The sequence below is a fragment of the Phaethon aethereus genome (genome assembly GCF_964289735.1).
Source record: "Phaethon aethereus genome assembly, chromosome: 4".
Lineage (NCBI taxonomy): Eukaryota > Metazoa > Chordata > Aves > Phaethontiformes > Phaethontidae > Phaethon > Phaethon aethereus.
In genome coordinates, this window is record NC_138578.1 from 33927837 (window position 1) to 33945933 (window position 18097).

Genomic DNA, 18097 nt, shown 5'->3' on the forward strand with positions numbered 1-18097 from the left:
TGGTTTTCTTCACAGAAGCTGGTGTGAGAATATGTTTTGGATTTGGGATGAGAAACTGTTGATAACGTGCTGATGTTTTGGGTTGTTGCTAAGTAGTCAAGGACAGTCCAGCTTCTCGTGCTGGCCTGCTAGCAAGGAGGCTGGGGGTGCCCAGGGAGCTGGGAGAGGACACAGCCAGGACAGCTGACCCAGGCTGGCCAAAGAGATATTCCCTACCATACGACGTCATGCCCAGTACATAAACTGGAGTTAGCTGGGGGGCGGGAATGGCTGCTCGGGGATAGGCTATCAATCGCCGGGTGGTGAGCAATTGCTGTATTGGGCATCACTTGTTCTTGTACATTCCTTTGTCAGTATTATTGTTGTTGTTATCATTGTTATTTCCTCCTCTATTGCTGTCCTATTAAACTGTGTTTATCTCAGCCCACGAGTTTTTTCCCAATTCTCTGCCCCATTCTACTGGGGGAGGGGGGAGTGAGCGAGTGGCTGCGTGGTGCTTAGTTGCCAGCTGGGGCTAAACCACAACAGTCCTTTGTTTGTCTCAAGAATTAGTATGTGTATTTATATCAGTAGAACTGGAATATTGCACTACATATCAAACAGCTATTTCTCAGATAGGGCTACTAAAAAGTACACTCCCATACCATTTTACAGCATTCTCCGTATCTTTTCTACCACTGATATTATACAAGTCTCTTATTAAAAAAAAAAAAAAAATACAAACTACTCAAGGTAGCAAATGTTGTCGATAATCATCAGATTGGTCATTTCATTCTAGCTATGTAAGAGTTTTGTTTAGCTGTGTAGTGGAACAATGTGTACTACTACATATTCTAGGATATTCCATCTCAAAGGCGCTGAAAAACAGGGAGGTAAATTACAGCACAGGTATACTATATATGCATCACATATAACAACAAGCTGTAGAATTAGAAAAAGGCCATTTTGATTTCATAAGGAAGGCAAGACAAAAAGGACAGAATCACACTGTGCTAAAGTCAGATGGAAAGATGGAAATTACATGGTACAAAGGAACAAGTAAGTAAAAGACTGAATGATTAAGATCATTAAGATCGTTAAGACAAGGACCTGAGCAACCTGTTCTAAGTTGTCCTTGCTTTGAGCAGAGGGGTTGGACCTCCAGAGAGCTCTCTGAACCTAAATTATTCTGTAATGCTATGAACTATATGGATGAAAAACAAACAAAAAAAATTATCTTTCTTGTAGATCTCAAAAAAGATGCACGCTGCAGTTCACTAACACGAAGATGAAAGCTTGTCAAAAATGTATCTGAGTCAAAGCTCCACAGCTGGAAAGTGTCAAACCTCTCCCCTCAACACAATAATAATTTCATTTTTTCTAAAATCCTAAAGGGAACTGGATGCAAAGGAAAATTTTCAAAGCAACATCAGCAGTCCATGGGGGAAACAGGAGAATATAGCAGGACAGGACAAGCCAGGACTCCTGAAATTGTTCGAATGGCCTAAGAAATCTGATTTCAGCCATCATTTACAAATTGAAGATAGTAACCTTTAATTTTAGTACTGTTACTTAAGAGAACATATTTTTCCTTTGCACCTCACTCCTCTGAATAAATTGCATGCAGCTTCATGCTGATTAACTAATGTAGTAAGAAAACTGAATAGTTCTAAAATACCAGAGGAAATCAACACAATTTATTTTGTTCTAAAGCAGTTTGTCTCCTCTGCCCCTTTTTTTGTAAAAGCTCAAGAGAAGCTTTATACTCTGCACACCAAGATGGTAGTATCAGTTAAATTCTGCTATAGTATAAACTTTGTGACCTCCACCATGTTGAGGCACTACTATTCATACTTCCACATCAACTCCATATATTCAAGACATATTAAAAGACATCAAGTCCATAAACTTTTCTGACCCTTTTCTGCTGCTTAGGTCATTAATGCTGAAAGCTATTAATTTAACAAATGTGTGGGTGATTACCTCTTGAAGAACCTTCTTCATTTTCAGAAGCAACGTCTTTACAGCTGTGCAATCTTGCAGCATCAATCTGAAGGGCAAAGATTCAATGCCTCCACCCTCTTCCAGACCAGTAAAAGGCCACTCCACAGAAGGGCTGCCAGCCAGCTGGCTAACACGAGGGTACCTGGCTTCTCCTTGGTCTACCTCCTTCGACAGCTTCAGAGATAGGTTCCTTAGAAAAGAAAACAGAAAGATCAACACCGAAATATGAACAAGAAAAAATTTTGGCATTTAGTTTCTTTGAGTTTAAAGACGCATTACACATTCACTTTTTAAGCCTGCTAGCAGGAATGGCCTTTATAATGTACATGTAGCCATATGGTGTTAGCTATAAAATATATATTTATAAATGTACCATTTTCCACAAGAATTGAAACCATGCTCTATACCACACCCTTCAAAAGAAAGCTATTTTCTTAAAACAAATATCCTATGGGAAAAACTGCTATGGGTCTACTTTATTTCAGTTCAGTTTTATGAAAAAATTAATGTCATGCACTTTCAAAAGCTAAATCGCATTCTTCCATATGCTTTGACTTAGAACCCAAAAAGAAAAGAAAACTGCCAAAGAAAATACTCCCTTCTGGGCTGGCCAGTGACATAAGATGAACCTGTTATTCTATAAAATGGAATTTGAAATTTAATTAATCTGCACGCACTCTGAAGTTTAGTTACCCCCGAAGCTATTTAAGCAGAACATGAAACAAAACAACATTAAGTTGTAGTTGAGAATCCATTAAAGACAATAGCAAGCTTTGGAAAGATTTTAATGGAGTTTGGAGGTAATGGAATACCATTATTTTGCTGCACACATACTATTTTCCTTTAATATCATAGCAAGATATCTATAAGACTTTGCCATAAGTCCACTATGTCACCAAGTGCCAAAAGTCACTAAGTCCAGCAAAGAGCAACAAGATGATGAGGGGGCTGGCCTGCATAGTAAGTGAGGAGAGGCTGAGAGAGCCAGCTTTGCTCAGTCTTCCAAAGAGAAGACCAAGGGAATCTCACTGCTGACCAGAGCAATGTCCCCACTGGGAAGATGCAGAGATGACGGAGCCAGGCAATAGGATGAAAGGCAATGGACAGAAGATGGAATACAGGAAATTGAGATCAGATATAAGAACTTCATCTAACTATTTACTTACTTATTACCATGAAGGTGGTCCAACAAAGGAACAGGGGCTCATAGGTAGTATGGGACACCCATCCTTGGAGATATTCACAAAATGATGGGGCAAACCCCTGAGTTACCTGATCTAATTGGACCTACTTTGAGCGAGGGCTTGGAAGAGAGACCTGCAGAGTCTCTTCCCACCTGCGTGATTCTATGATCGAGAGTTCATAGATTCAATCAGCTGCAATCAGCCACAATCAGTCAAAAGTTTAATAGAAAAGTAATTTAAACACAGATTATTTGACATTTTGGTGGAACAGAATGTAACTAAAAACACTAAGGATTTTTCTGGCATGAAAGCATTCACAACTTCAATGTTGCATTTATTTTCTCTTCAACCATCAGCAAAAAATGAAAAATCTGAATGGAGAATAAATCTGAGAATGTGGCTGCACTGTGCAATAGTGGTATATTAATTACTACTAAATTAAAAAAATATTGTAACAGCAATGCATGGCATCCATATTCATACTAAATTAATTCACTACAATTAAAGATGTTAGCCTAAGTGGTGAAGAAAACAACAATATTCATTTAATGTATAGTTCCAATTTCCTGTTCCATTTGAATTTTCAAGCAACACAAAACTGATTCTGAATTTTAAGCATGGACATATTTTGGAAGGACAAAGAATACTTTTCCACGTGAAATTTTCCTTAGTTAACTTTGGTTTCGTAGGAACCACAAACAAAAAGGGATTAATGTGATTACTCAAGACAAGCAATTCCCAATGTCATACTAACAAATCGAAAATGAAGCTACTAGAATTATCTTTTATGGATGGTTCATTTTTATATTTTGCAAGCTATGTAATGTGCAGTAGGAACAGTATGTTAGATCAAGAAATGCACCACAGAGGTCACAGATATGGACAGGTGCTCACGATGGCCAGTGGAACTAAAATTTTCTAATACAGGCTTTTCAGGACTCTCATAAAACAATTAAATTAGTCTGTTTTAATTTTTAAATACATTGAAACAACTTGGTGAGTAGAATATTTTTTGTCCTTTAGAATAATAATCTGAGGTGAATGGTAAATGTGCTTTTGACTGAAGGATATTAAGCCACTGCTGATTCATAGCCTTTATTAAAGAAACCTTAGGTATAAATCATGCAAAGAAAAAACAACTTTTAACGGAAGTTTCATAACATAGGCCACTTTTAAGGGTTTATAAAAGAAGCCATATTCAAACTATTGGAATCCACACTTGAGTAAGATTTATGTAGCCAGAAAAGCACGTTATTTAAATTGAGTAAGATGAAATAACAAGGTCCTGCCCAGTGCCTGCAGGCTGGGAGACGAATTATTCTTTACAATATTCTGCATGTTCACTTTGCAAGTCCCACCGAAGTTTCATCTTCCTCATGCTCCTGAAGAGGCATGGGGTGACATCCTGACACTGAGGAAGGACCAACTTAAGATGTAATGGCTCCCAGAAGGAGTCTTTTACAGCACATTATCAGGGAGAAGAACCTGGCATCATCAGCAATACCTTGCTGCCCCAGAGACGAGGAAACAAGCAGTACTCTTGGAGAACTATCATCTGCTCTTACATAGAAGAGACACAGTGTTTGTGTGTAAGCTATAAATGTACTGGAAATGCAGCAAATCTTAATTTCAACTGAAGAAAATACTTTCAATGACTTCAGTAGGCTTTATGTTGACATCACACTGCTCAACATACAAAATTACCATCTTTTCAAACACAGAACCTTGTACTAAAGTACGAAAAACACCGTTAACAACAAATCACCGCTCACGGTCATTAAGAGTTTAAAATCTAACTCAATTGCTACTGGAAAAAGGCAACTCAGAGTTGGTATACAGTGAGCATTCAGGTCATATAGTACCTCTGAACTATCTGACAATAATATAACTGATCTGTGACACAAAAACTCTTCACTGTCTGATACAACTCCTTCTACTCGCCGCAGGACAAAGCTCATTTTAAATGCATTCCAGAACTGATATTTCATCAAGTTCATTATTAACAATGTCCAGGTGGTCTATTACAGTATTATTATGGTAATCCACTGCAATTCATCTCAAAGCAGCAGTAGAGAATTAGCAAGGAAAAAAAAAGTTCTTATTAAAATTAGAAGTTTCCCCTTACTAGTAGAATACCTCTTTACTTCCGAAGTTGGAGAAGAGGCTGGTTCTTTGCCTGGCAGTGCAGGAGCTCCTTACAGATGGACAGCCCCCTCCACCTTCCAAAGATGTTTGTTGTAATAAAAACATTTCACAGGCAATTGTTATCTGTGAAAAACTTCTGAAACTGTGATAAAAAGGCTCAAAAAGTCTATTTTAATGACTAAAGGCAATGTATTTTGTTTAAATGACAATATTAACTCTGTAATATTATCAACAAAATATTTCAGAAAAGTAATTCAGTCACTTAAATATACGGCTCCTGTCTGAGGTCTAAATTTGTCTGACATATATACACACACACTTAGGCTATGTCCTTACTTTAATAAAACCATACCTGAAAATGTTCCTGGGCACTGGAAGTCAGTCAGTATTAAAGCACTTCTGAAATGGCTTGACCCAACACAGCTATGACTCTTTCAAACGATTCCCAGGCATGGTCTGTTTGTCAGTACAGGAAAATTGGATGGCTCTATTCTGGAGGATGCCAGTGGTGCAGAAGTGTGCTAAAGAACCATCCCATGTAGATGCCACCTCAAGTCTCTGAGCAAGGCTATGGAGCCATGAAGCTTCAAGCTTGAGATGTGAAACGTAGCCAGACTCCTAGGCAAGAGAAGAGCCAGCCTGTTTCGAAAGGTCTGAGATGAAGGGTGGATGCAGTGGCAAATCGCAGATGAGAAGAGTGGTAAGTAGCTGCTCTTAATTTTCTCCCAGGTATTACAGACTTCACTTCCAAGATAACAAGTGGTTCTAATACTCTGCTGATGAAGATCAGACAAGGTCTGACAGATGGCATACTTAAAACTCTGCCCAGTCCTCTAGATCAATGTCATAGGAAACAAGGCAATTCAAGTTGCTCAAGTGGTGTCAACCTAAAGCCTCTGGAATACTATACAGCAGCATGTTACTTCTAAGGGGACCACAAATGACAACAGAGAGAAGCAAGCTTAATGTCAGCAGAATTACTGTCATCAGAAAGTCTGAAAATCCACAGAAAATTTATTACAAGTTTGTAAATCTTAAATAGGGTGAAAACCTGTGCAATTTTGATGGTACTCTGGGCCTGCTGGCTTGTTTCTGTTTTACCTGGACGTATCCACTGAACACCATGAATATATTTGCTCATTTCTAAATGGATACAAAAATCAGAAGCTGCATCCACATTTAAGCAAAATGGTAGTGCCATTAAGACAGAGTTCTCTTTCAAAAGCAATCTTTATTGAAATAGTGAGATAGCATCAAAATAATCAATCAGTGACTTTAGCATTTTAATAGCCTCTATAAATCCAATGCAACTGCATGTTAACTAACTGAGGAAGAGACACAATTGTGCAGCTTCTTTCAAAGCTTCTTTTCTTTAATAAGGTAGAACAACTTTCTTATTCCAAAGCATCTTTAAAGGGTTTTACTGAAAGAAAAAAAAAAAAGGGAACTAAAGATTTTCAACTTGAGCTAGTTTGAGTTATTCTTCTCTTCTTACTAATCCTCAGATCAATGATTTGAAGAGCTTATGGTAATTTGAACTTCACTTACATAAAGATCCCCAGATTATGTGGAGTTTAATCTTCTTAGTTTTCACCAGCAGTGCTCAAGACATTGCTATAGCAGAATTAGCCTAAACTAATAAAATTGGTCCCACAGAGTCTGCACTTCTTGATACCACCTTAACAGAAGAGAATCCACGTAACACTGGGCATCAGGAAGGCTCTGCAAGCAGAGTGACAGACCACAGCCTCTATGGGAAGAGATGAACAAACCTTCTTTCTTCCCTGAGGGCGTATCTTCTAAAGCAGGGACTTTTAGAAAAAGCCTTAAATCACTTATTTTCAGTGTTTGAGTGTGCAGCTGTATGTGTATATATTCACATATAAATACACCATGTCTGTGTATATATATATACACACATTTTTATATGCATATAGTTATAAAATTCACACACACACTTGTATATAAATGTATATAAAATTGATCTTCAGAAATATTTCAGCAACAAACCGCTCTTATTTGTTCATAACTTGGCCCACCAGGAAACATATGTCCTTTTACATTATAGAGATGTTATTAGCTCCATACAGAGGCTATATCAGAATTGATCCTGAAATACTCTTTCATACAAGTCGGGATAACCTTCAATATACATTTTTGTTCTCTCATCCAGAACTTTCTTTTTTCTCACCAACAGCAAATAGGTGAAAGGAATTTTTTTTTTTTTTTTAAATCAGCGATTACTATTTTGAGAAAGCTTCCTTAGTTACGGGCCATATAAGGCATAAAAGAGCAATTACTTCTGACTTTTAGAGAAAAATCTGTCTACCTCAAATACTTCCAAAATTCAGTTCAAAGCACTCTATGGCTCTCTTATAATGATGTACATTATAGTCAAGTCCTACAATCATCCCAGACTGAGTCTTAATCTCGGAGTAATCTCTTACTAATCTCACATGTTCTATCCCAAACAGGTTACAACTGAAATATATGGACGCATTTTGGAAAAAGGAAAGGTCTTTCCCGGTATTTAGCAAAACTGAGGCACAGACTTTTTAAAGCATGTTCCTAAGTATTCCAATGGGCATATCAAATAATTTACTGCTAAGTGCCTAAATATTCTCAAGCTCTGGTCAAGGGGAATAAAAATTGCCAAACTCCTCAGTCCTGAAAATACAGCCTTTGCAATACTGAGAGGATAAAAAGGTAACCAGAATATAAACACTTGGCTAATTACCCATATTAGCATTCTTTGGCATCAAGATTTATATCTCTCTGTCTCACACAATTTCTCAACATTACTTCTGTTCTAACAGGGAATGCTTCAGAAGTTATAGAGACGACACCTCAGAATATTAAACTGCACTGTGTCATAAGGCACATATTGTTTGACATTTTACAGCTTTTAGAACTATGTATCATTTATTGGTACTCTAAGGCTATGATTTTTCAAGGTCAGCCTTCTAGAAAAATGATGTTTGGTATCTGTCACTATTAAACTATACACCCTCACACAAATGTGCACACAAACTCTAATGGCTAGTGCTACTATAAGTTAAGAGACTGTCAGCCTTTTCCATTATAAACCCTTTTCTTTCAACGGTTTATATCACAGCCGTAAAGATTTCCTTTGAGCTCGAACCTGGTGATGATGAAATATGGAATCAAATTTTTAAAAAAATTTTTAAAAAGGAAAAAAAGCTCTCCGTTTTTCAGATGCTGGTAAAGTACAGCTAATAAGGCCATGTCAACCATTTAATTCCTTTCTCTACATTCTACAGGAGTCAAGAGGTCTGTTTAAATCCCCTGATCTAGCACACAAATACACAACACTCGAGATTTCAGTCCTTTTCTTACTCCTGGAATCTATTAGGAAAATTTAAAGGTGATACAATTAAGATAACGTAACACCATACAGTAATCGGGTAACATCCAAAAAAACACTTACTTGGAAAAGACTGGTGGGGCTTATTCCATTTCAAGTGGTAACATTGCAGTAGTAAATAAAGCATTACAGACAAACCAGGAAAAGTAAATGAGGCTGGCTGGGCATTGAGAGGTCAGCAGAGTTTGAGTCTTTTTAATTTTTTTTTTCCCCAAAAAAATTCAGACGGGGATAATTCTTGAAACTATTTTATAACTGGTATACAAAATATAAATTGCAGCTTAACTATGCACAAAAGCAAGCAGTAATTCACATTACAACTCTGGTCAGGATATAAACAAAAGAAGGCTTATCTTTTATTTGGACAAAGGATAAATCTAGCTGCAGTCATCGCAGCCTTTGTAAACACTACATACTTTCTGACTGGACACTGCCTCAGCACACCTAAAAGCTACAGGCACTTGTTGTCCTCACCAAATCTCACTCCAAATGCACTCCACAGAACTGACCAACTCAGCTGACCCAGGACTAGAACGACAAAATTTTGATCTACTCTATTAAAGAAGACAGGCATTGAAGCGTACCCAGCAAGCTTTACAGTATTAGGGGAAGGAGAAAAATACATCTGTTTTGCCACTGATGCCTTCTAGACCAAAATAACATTTCTCCTCACCTCTGCTCTCTGCTCTAAATGCTTGAGTTTTGCTTTTAGAAATTGTGCAAATGGAACATAAAACTTTCAAGCTCTTATGTGGATAAAAGATGTTTTAAAAAGCTGAAAAATCACGATGGATAATGGATATGATGATTGCCTTCCAAGAAGCACAAGAAGTGCACTCATTCAGTTACCAAACTAGTTTCCCTTACTTGAAAACAAACTGCCAAATACGTCCTGCTACAGGTCAGTGTTTTTTGCTACAAAGGCTTTTCAAAATTCTGCTCAAAATGATGTACATTTCAAATAAATAAATAAATAAATAAATAAATAAATCCTAAAGCTTTTTCTGTGCCCAGTAAGAAGCTACAGAATTGTTAGTATAAGCTTCAGCGGGTATATAGGTATGTTAACAGGTAAGGCTAAATCCACTAAAAGACAAAAGGACAGCAGGATTTGCAACCAAATATCTGCTTGGTGCCTGGAAGAATTCACAGACAGGAGTTAGACAGGTAAAATGGACTTCCAATGAGACCCGAAAATTAAGTGGAAAAATTCATACACGTTATAAAGGAGACAAGCCACGCACTCCGAGTTCTGTCTGACTTGGTCTTTAAACATTTGGGAAGCACCTAACCACATTATTAGCGCATAAACCAAGATATTAACTTTTGATGAAGCTATTAACCATGAAGAACGCTTTTGCGAAGAAAGCAGGCAATTCATTATACCTTGTGTTGGCTCACAGGTTCAGCTAAGATGCCTAACAGTCAGTTTTAAGGGTCTGATTTACTAAAATACCCAAGTGGAATACCTTCAGCATTCTGCTTAACACTCCAACCCCTACCCGCCTTCATCCTAGACAGGTGATTCAGAGAACTCTTCCTGGATTGGGTCCAACTGGCTTCAGACCATGCCAGGGCTTGAGAACAGATAATTATCCTATGGGTTATCATGCTTTAGTCACACACCTTCCTCCACTAACAAAAATGCGCCTACCTACAGGACTGGATGGCAGTCAAATGCCAGGGACTAGAAGGAAGAGGACTAAAGGTCAGGGGAGCCGAGCAGTTAGACCTAAGTGATGCCTGGTATGACAACTAGGTAGTTAAATCTCTGTGAGGGTTCAGAAATTTCCAACTGGTAGTCCTAAAATTTATCATTAGCTCTGTACATTTTCACATAGTCCCCAAAATAATCAGTAATTACAAACACAGCTTTCTGAGTGAAGCTAACATTCAATACACTTTAATGGAATCAACACAATGAACTTTCATTTTGGTAAAAGTATATGATTAAACAAGTGTAACCCTTCTCCTTGCCCTTTTTAACAGTTTAAGAATAATGAGTAGAAGAGAGTTGTGTTTAAATTCAGAGGATACCTTCCACCTACTTTATGTAGTGAATTTGATTACTACATCAAGAAGAAACTGCAACTTTAAAACCCATCCTATTTAATTATCACATAAAATAGTTAGAACCTAATGTTATTGTTAAAAGAGCTTTTATGTTAAATCCTCTTTTATGACCAATAAATGAAAGCATGTAATGGATTTAGGGACGTAACTTATAAAGAAACCCATAACACGCATGTTACTCTATATCCATTCTTAAAAGACAGCAATCTACTAGAGGTTTTTTAATGCTTAAATTGGATTATTCTACAAGGTTTTTAGGAAACGTTATGGAATTAATCTTTTACAAAATTTCCAGTTCCACTGACAAACACATGAACAGCCACAGTGACTTCAAAAGCCTAATTTAAACAGGAGTAACAAAACAACATGAGAAACCCAGCACCAATGCTAATTAAATACACCAGTTATTTAGTGAACTTTGCTGATAAAAAAGTCTGTGCAGTTCCTGGCACAGTGGTTGCAAAGAGTGTATTTTCTTGCTAGCTGAGTACTTGCATATATGTGCCTATGTGTGCATGTGCATACATACATTTGTTTTATATTATCAAGGAGACGCATAGAATATCCTGAGTTGGAAGGGACCCACGAGGATCACTGAGTCCAACTTCTGACTCCACACAAGGCAACTTAAAAGTTAAACCATGTATCTAGAAAAGTTGTTGAACTTATAAAAAGAGCAGTATTTTCAAGCGAGAAGTGAGAAAGAAATCTTCCTCAGTCCATTCACTGATGTGAAATCTGTTGTTTCACAATTAACGATTCCTGTCAGATTTCAACATGAAATAACATATATTCTTTCCACAGTTAAATAATATACACTTTCTGGGCTCTAGCCAAAACTGATCATAAATGAAATGTATAGAACAGAAGAAATAATGAAACTTCCTTTTAGAGTAACTGCATAAAAGCTACCCAAGAACTGCAGATCTAACACTTTGAGGTAAACCATTAGCTGGACCTTGCCTAAAAAGCGTGCCAGGTACCAATGTGAAGTAAATAGCTCACATCCAGCTGTACGTCATCTTAAAACGTACATGAGAGACTGGGAGCTTCACAAGCACAAAGGAGTCCCAAGAACCACGCGTCTTCCAGAGGCCTCTGCTTCTCCCCTGAACACGGCATAGCTCGACGCATCAATTCACAAGAACTGCCACTGGCATAAACAGAGGCCAAGAACTTATTAAGAACAAATTCCCAGCTATATATGGGGATGAATGCCTGTAAGTTGTGGGACCACTGGGGCGTTATTTCCTTGTGAGTGTCCCTTCAAACTACCAGAGAGCTTGTATTTATTCAGATGGGTTTCACTTCCAAGGCAGGTGTTGCAATATGTGCACTTGGATTTTAATTAGCGAAATTAAACCCCTCCAAAAGCACATGCTTGTTTTTTTAAAGAAAGGCATTAGAGACCAAACAAAAAGAAAGCAATAAACTAATGTGTAAATTAACCTAATTGCTTTGTTCTTACATGACATAATCAATCACTAAGTGCCACAGCAGAAACATGTTATTTTATCATACAGTGAAACTAGCCCAGCTACAGGAGATTTCTCTGCCTTTGCCAGTATGGTCTTCAATGTTTTTCTTCTTGACTGTAAATAACCTATTAAAAATAATCAGTTTCTTTAATTTAATTTGACTAAAACACTGCAGTAGCGTTTCTATACTGTCCTCTTATGGAAGAAAACATTCTGCCTCCCTCCCTTCCCCCATAATGCTATGCCAACATAAATCTAAGAAAATGGAAAACTGAAGCCAGAGGCAGATGAAAAAGAAATGTTCCGTTTGGTCGACTATGAAGGCTCAAAGCTCAGATCTCTGTATCATATTTAACTCTCTCTAAACATTTATTTGTACGCCAGCACACAGAAGAAAGTAGCATGCTAAAACTTCAGTTCTAGCCCTGAGCTGTTTGCTGCTCACAATATTTTTGTGTTGATGCAGCGTTACTTGATACGTAAGTACTTACAAACTACGTCCCATCAGAAGCTTCATTCTCTCTACAATGCTTCACCTCTCTCTTCAGTACCAGGACATTAGGTCCCCTGCCTTTTAACTTCGTTTTTTAGATCATCACATTAAAATTAAATGTTTATTTCAGTTGTTTACTCTCTGGTTGTTACATTCTCTACTTCGGGGACGCTGCTTGAATTACCTGAATATTTGGAGTTACTGTAATTGCTTCTAGTTTGCAATGCGAGGCTCATTTAAGGTTGAAAATAACATGAAGAGCAGTATTGTGCAGAGCTATGCAAGTTCAGAAAAGGTGCATCTCACCAAAAACATATGGTCCATGATTTGAATTTAATGTCTGATGTCTGATTTCCTTTGCACTGCACATGTTCAAATTTTAAGCAGTAAATAACAGTAATATTGAGAACACAATTTGTTTTAACTTAACAGTACTGTTATAACCTGTACCATTACTTTATACAAGGTTGCAACAAAGATGATAATGAAAAACCACACTTGGAAATGCTGCTTTAAGAAAGTTACTAAAATTTAGTAAGATTATTAATTTATAATAGAATTCATAGCATTTGTTCTCTGAAACATTACATGTACATTACATAAAAAAGTAATTAATATTTTTAGTTACTAATTTTGCAAACTCTTTGTCAGGGGAGTATTAATAACATGCAGCCTCAGTAACTGTTGGAGTGTGTGTTAAAACTTGCTGTCCAAAGCTCCATCTAGACTGAGAATAAAACTGGACTTGCCAACTCATTTATTTTCAAGGCACTTAGCAATACCACTCCGGGTTTTGGGGTAAGTTGACTTTTTTTTTTTTTTAAATAGGATAAAAGCTGCATAAAATGTTGATTTCTGGCCTGCACTGTTGCTAGATACAGCTTGAAATTTTGATCTAAGCACACCCTATAGATTTTGAAAGCAGAAGACAAAGAACTCAAAGATATGCCTGTGCACATTTAGACATTGTACAGTCTTCTAATTTTAGTATCGCTTGACTTATGACTCTGAATCTTCTGTGTTGCCAATGCAAGGCCATCCTCTCACCCTTGCTTTCAGAGACCAGAAATCCATCAGACACTTGCATTAGCATACATGTTACTGGCCAGGCTGGATTCTCTAAATCTGACACACCAAACCTTAGGAACACTTTAGGGTGTGTATGCATCAACAGCGATGTCACACAACTACACATCAGACACTGACAAAAGCGAAAAGAAGAGAAAGATACAAGATTAACTAGGAGGGGGTTACAGAAGGATGAACAAGAAATTTGTCTGCTACTACCAGAATCTTTTTTTTTTTTTACTTGAGTGGGTTTTTTTCTTTTTTTTTCTTTTGTGTGTCTTTTTTTTTTTTCTTTCGACAAGAACTTCATCTACTTATGCATTTGAACAAGGAAGGAGAAATTTTCAGAACACCTGTAATAAAAAGAGAAGCAGACAACATGCCTAGGAATAAAGAGGCTTTCTCCAGGCTTGTAATTAGACCTATAATCAGTCTGGAGTGTCTCAGCTTTAAGACTAATGTCACAACGTCAATACAATATACAACAGAACAGACTGTGTTCAGGGGTACTCTCTGTGGGTCACTGGGATGGGTGCCCTTCTTAAAGGCTTGCACAAAGGCGTGAATACCCATCTCCTGGAGCCATACCTCTGTTTCCAGCATGGGCCTATGTGAATGCTATCTCATCTTCTCTTTTGTGCACACTGAAGGGTAGTTGACATTTAAAACCAGATAACGGTGGCTGGTAGCAAAGGGGAAGGTTTCTAGTCACACTAAGCCGCATAGACACCGATCACTATCTGCTCAATTGTCTTTTAAACAAAGCCCAAAATGCAAATACTGCTCTATCCAAAGATGGTAAAAATGATAAAAGTCTTCCTCTTCTCTGTGACATGTCCTAGGACAGACAATCTCAGGCTAGTGAATATAGTGAAGGGCGCTGGTCAAAAAGGGATAAGGTTCATTTTTTCTGACAGGACTGACAAATATTATATATTTGACAAATATGCACTGTTTTTCAGTTGCTTTGTGGGGAATTGATAGAGAAAGGTGAATCAGATATCAAATTACCTCTTAAAAAAATCTTGATGTCACAAAACCATAGTGAAGCTAGCAGCATTCACTTAAATCTACAGTTCTTGGGTCCCAAAAATTGAAACATCTGCATCTAGCCATTTATGGAGATTTTTACCACCTAACTAAACTGATCTTTCATTGGTTAAAATAACTATTTGATGTAAAGTGTGGCCAAAGTTTCAGAAAGGGAAGAGGGCACCTAAAGACCTATGGCATGCAGAATGTGTATTTTTTGTTTTTTATTTGAGTGGCCAGGAATTGTTCATACCCTTCTGATGCAATACAGAGGAGTAGGATATCTGTCCTTGAAAATTTTCATTCCATCTCATTTCTTTGGTGTCCTAATATCCCTTCTGCCACAGTCTATGTACCTCCACATCCCACACTTTAACTCCTGGCACTTTAACTCCTGGCACCAACCTCTCGAAACTATTACAGAGGTGTTTCCACAAGGGAAGGAGATTATCTCCCTATACACACCTCCAACAATCCACTACCTTTTCTCTTCTGGAAGCCTTCATGCAGCCAGCATAATAAATTGATGTAATTAAGCACAGCCAAGCTAAACTGAAAACAGACTGATCTAGAAGTTCCTTTGACCACCACTAGTACGAGGGTTTCAACAGAACTCCAAGCATAATCTTTCCAAATAGAACCACTGTCGATCTTTTGCTGAAATAAATTTTAGACCTTGGCCAGGGTCAGATGGCAAAACACAATGTTTGCAAATCTGGCAGCAGACAACTAAATAAATAAGTTTTCCCTTAGAGACATTTTTATTAATTCTAGAAGCAGCATTTTGAAATTTCAGTATCATCCATCAGACAAAATGAACCCTGATGAGCTGCACCCTGCATTTTTTTTAAACAACATCATTTGTTAAGCTTTTTGCTTAATTTTCAAGAACGAATGCAATGTTGGAAAAAGACAAGAAAACGAAAAAAATCCTAGATCAGAGCACAGTCTAAGCAAAAATCTCTTCTAAAATACTTTATAAATCCTGTAATATTGCAAATTATTTTTAGAAAACAGAAAATACAGTAAGAATTCATTATCCTAATGCAGATGGTTCCTCCTTCACCCCATCACTCCTGAATAAAGCCCTTCACAGAAATAACTAAGAGACGAGACAAAGGAAGCAACTCTTTTAAATGAAGGACAAAACTGTAAGACAGACATTTAACACCTTTATCCATGTGTCAGAAAACTGGGAAGAGCAAATCCAAACCTACAGGACCTCTGATTTGCAAAGCTGTCCAAAACACATGGTGGAAGGTAGGAGATCTTTACTCTTGCTCCTCAGGATAAGCTGCTGAGGGTTTTGACATGCAAAACTTGCCTGTCACGAGTCATGTGCCCTTGCCACAGCAATAATAGAGAGAAAAGAGAACGTGAAAGAGTAAAGCAGAAGGCACAGGAATATTAACTTCATTTTTAAAGCATACTAAATGAGAATAACCATAGAAATAATTGCAATTCTCATGCCTTTAAGTGGAAGACCAGAAGTCTGCTTTTTACAAATGGTGATCGGCTCACTACCAAGAGAGGAACCCTGTGGAACCTACAAGGATGATTAATCTACACAAGAATAAATGATCAACCCTTCAGAACACAAACCAGAGAAGGCACTTGGAAATTTACTGCAGAGAATGTGGTATCAATATAATTGTTGAGGCAGTTGAGGCTTGAGGCTGAAAAAAAGCAAAAGTTTTAAAGAAGAAAGTTGCAAATGGCGTATCTTTATTAGCCTCTACTATTCTTTGTTTTTACCCCGCTTGGCTGATTAAGTGAGACAACTCATAATGTTATTTGTGTAGATGACATTTTTCCCCACAGCATCATCTAAAACAACAGGCTGAGCATTCTATACTTAATTACTTTATTTCCAATTTTTAATGTGCTACACCTGTGGGGGTTTTTTTTAAGAAGTTTGGTATCTTAATCAGCATTAAATTCCAATACTTCAAGACACACAGTGGGTAACTACAGTTGAAAATGGCAAGGAATAATCGAGGTGATCTGCACCCTGATTAATATATTTACGTCTGTGTCTCTCTGTATCTTTCCATACTTATGTCTGAAACAGGTGAAAGCTGTGGAAGGTTGGAAATACATACATACTCTTTGTCCACAGATTCCTGGTATTTAACCAAACTAGACCAAACTGAAAGTGCTTTTGTTTGTAGGCCCATAAGTTTATCAATAGAAACAGGTGCAAAATGAGTATTAGAAATGTGTGTCAGCCAGCACTTTTGTCATTTTGTGAATATCTGGTACATGCTCCCTCTTTTATTCTTGATATTGGCAGCAAAAACAATTAAAGCCTTGGATAGGTGCACTGCTTATTACAGTACACGTAGGTTAAAACACATAAACCTGTTTGCTGCTGAAATGCAAATTTCTCTTTCTAAGCTAGCAAAAATCTCTTTGAGTTTTTGAACAGTACATTGTCCAGTTTAAGAGTAAAATTTAGAAACAATTACAAAAAATACCTGGGGCTACTGCTCTTATATGAGAAATATTTGGACTTTTAATAACTTAATATAGGCAAGAATTCTACTTTACATCCCTGCTTAAATTGGCACATTTTATCATCACACTAAACTATTCCTTAAATGCAAAAAGAAAGTACTGAGCCTCTCATTAGCACTACTGGCTACAGGAGCAGTAAATTTCATGGCAGTCATACATCCAAATGTTGATAATAATATACAAAATATATCCTGAGAAGTTTTGAGAGGGGAAAAGACATAATGTAGAGTGAACGTATAGGGAAATACTGATGAAGGACAGCCTCTTTTCAGCCTGGGGGATACTATTTCACCTGTGTTCCAGCAATCTATCTCCATGCGTATTCATTCATGTTCAAACTCAGGAGGAGATCAAAAGCAATTTCGTATTCTGCTGAGGCATTTCAGAGCTTATCACACTATTTGTGTAACTTCAGCTGTGGTCTCTCCTGACTCTCCACTGAATTTCATATTTCAACATCTAAGGGAAAAAAATTCCATTTGCAGTTAGCTTGCCATCAGTGTTAAAGCAGGGGACTTTTAAAAGAAGAGCTATCTTCTACTAAAAAACCCAAAGAGTAGGAGCAGCTCTTACACTGGGGACTGTAGGGTCCATTCCCACCAGAATATTAGCGCGTCAGCTTGGTCAAGTATTTCTCAGTCGTTTTACTGGTGTGTTAAAGCCCAATGGACACGCCAATGCCAAACTCAACACCTCAGCACACCACAACCACAAGTCTATTGTGCCTGTGCAGTGGCCT

At 37.5% G+C, this 18097-nt stretch overlaps 1 protein-coding gene across 1 annotated transcript in view; it reads right to left on the reverse strand.

The window, feature by feature from the left end:
- CCSER1 (coiled-coil serine rich protein 1) overlaps positions 1–18097 on the reverse strand; it is a gene marked incomplete at its 3' end in the record, with an annotated part of 640571 nt that overhangs the window by 425153 nt on the left and 197321 nt on the right. The window contains exon 5 of the mRNA XM_081999116.1: positions 1963–2173. Coding sequence (XP_081855242.1) covers positions 1963–2173 — 211 coding nt within the window. The remainder of the gene's footprint in view (positions 1–1962; positions 2174–18097) is intronic.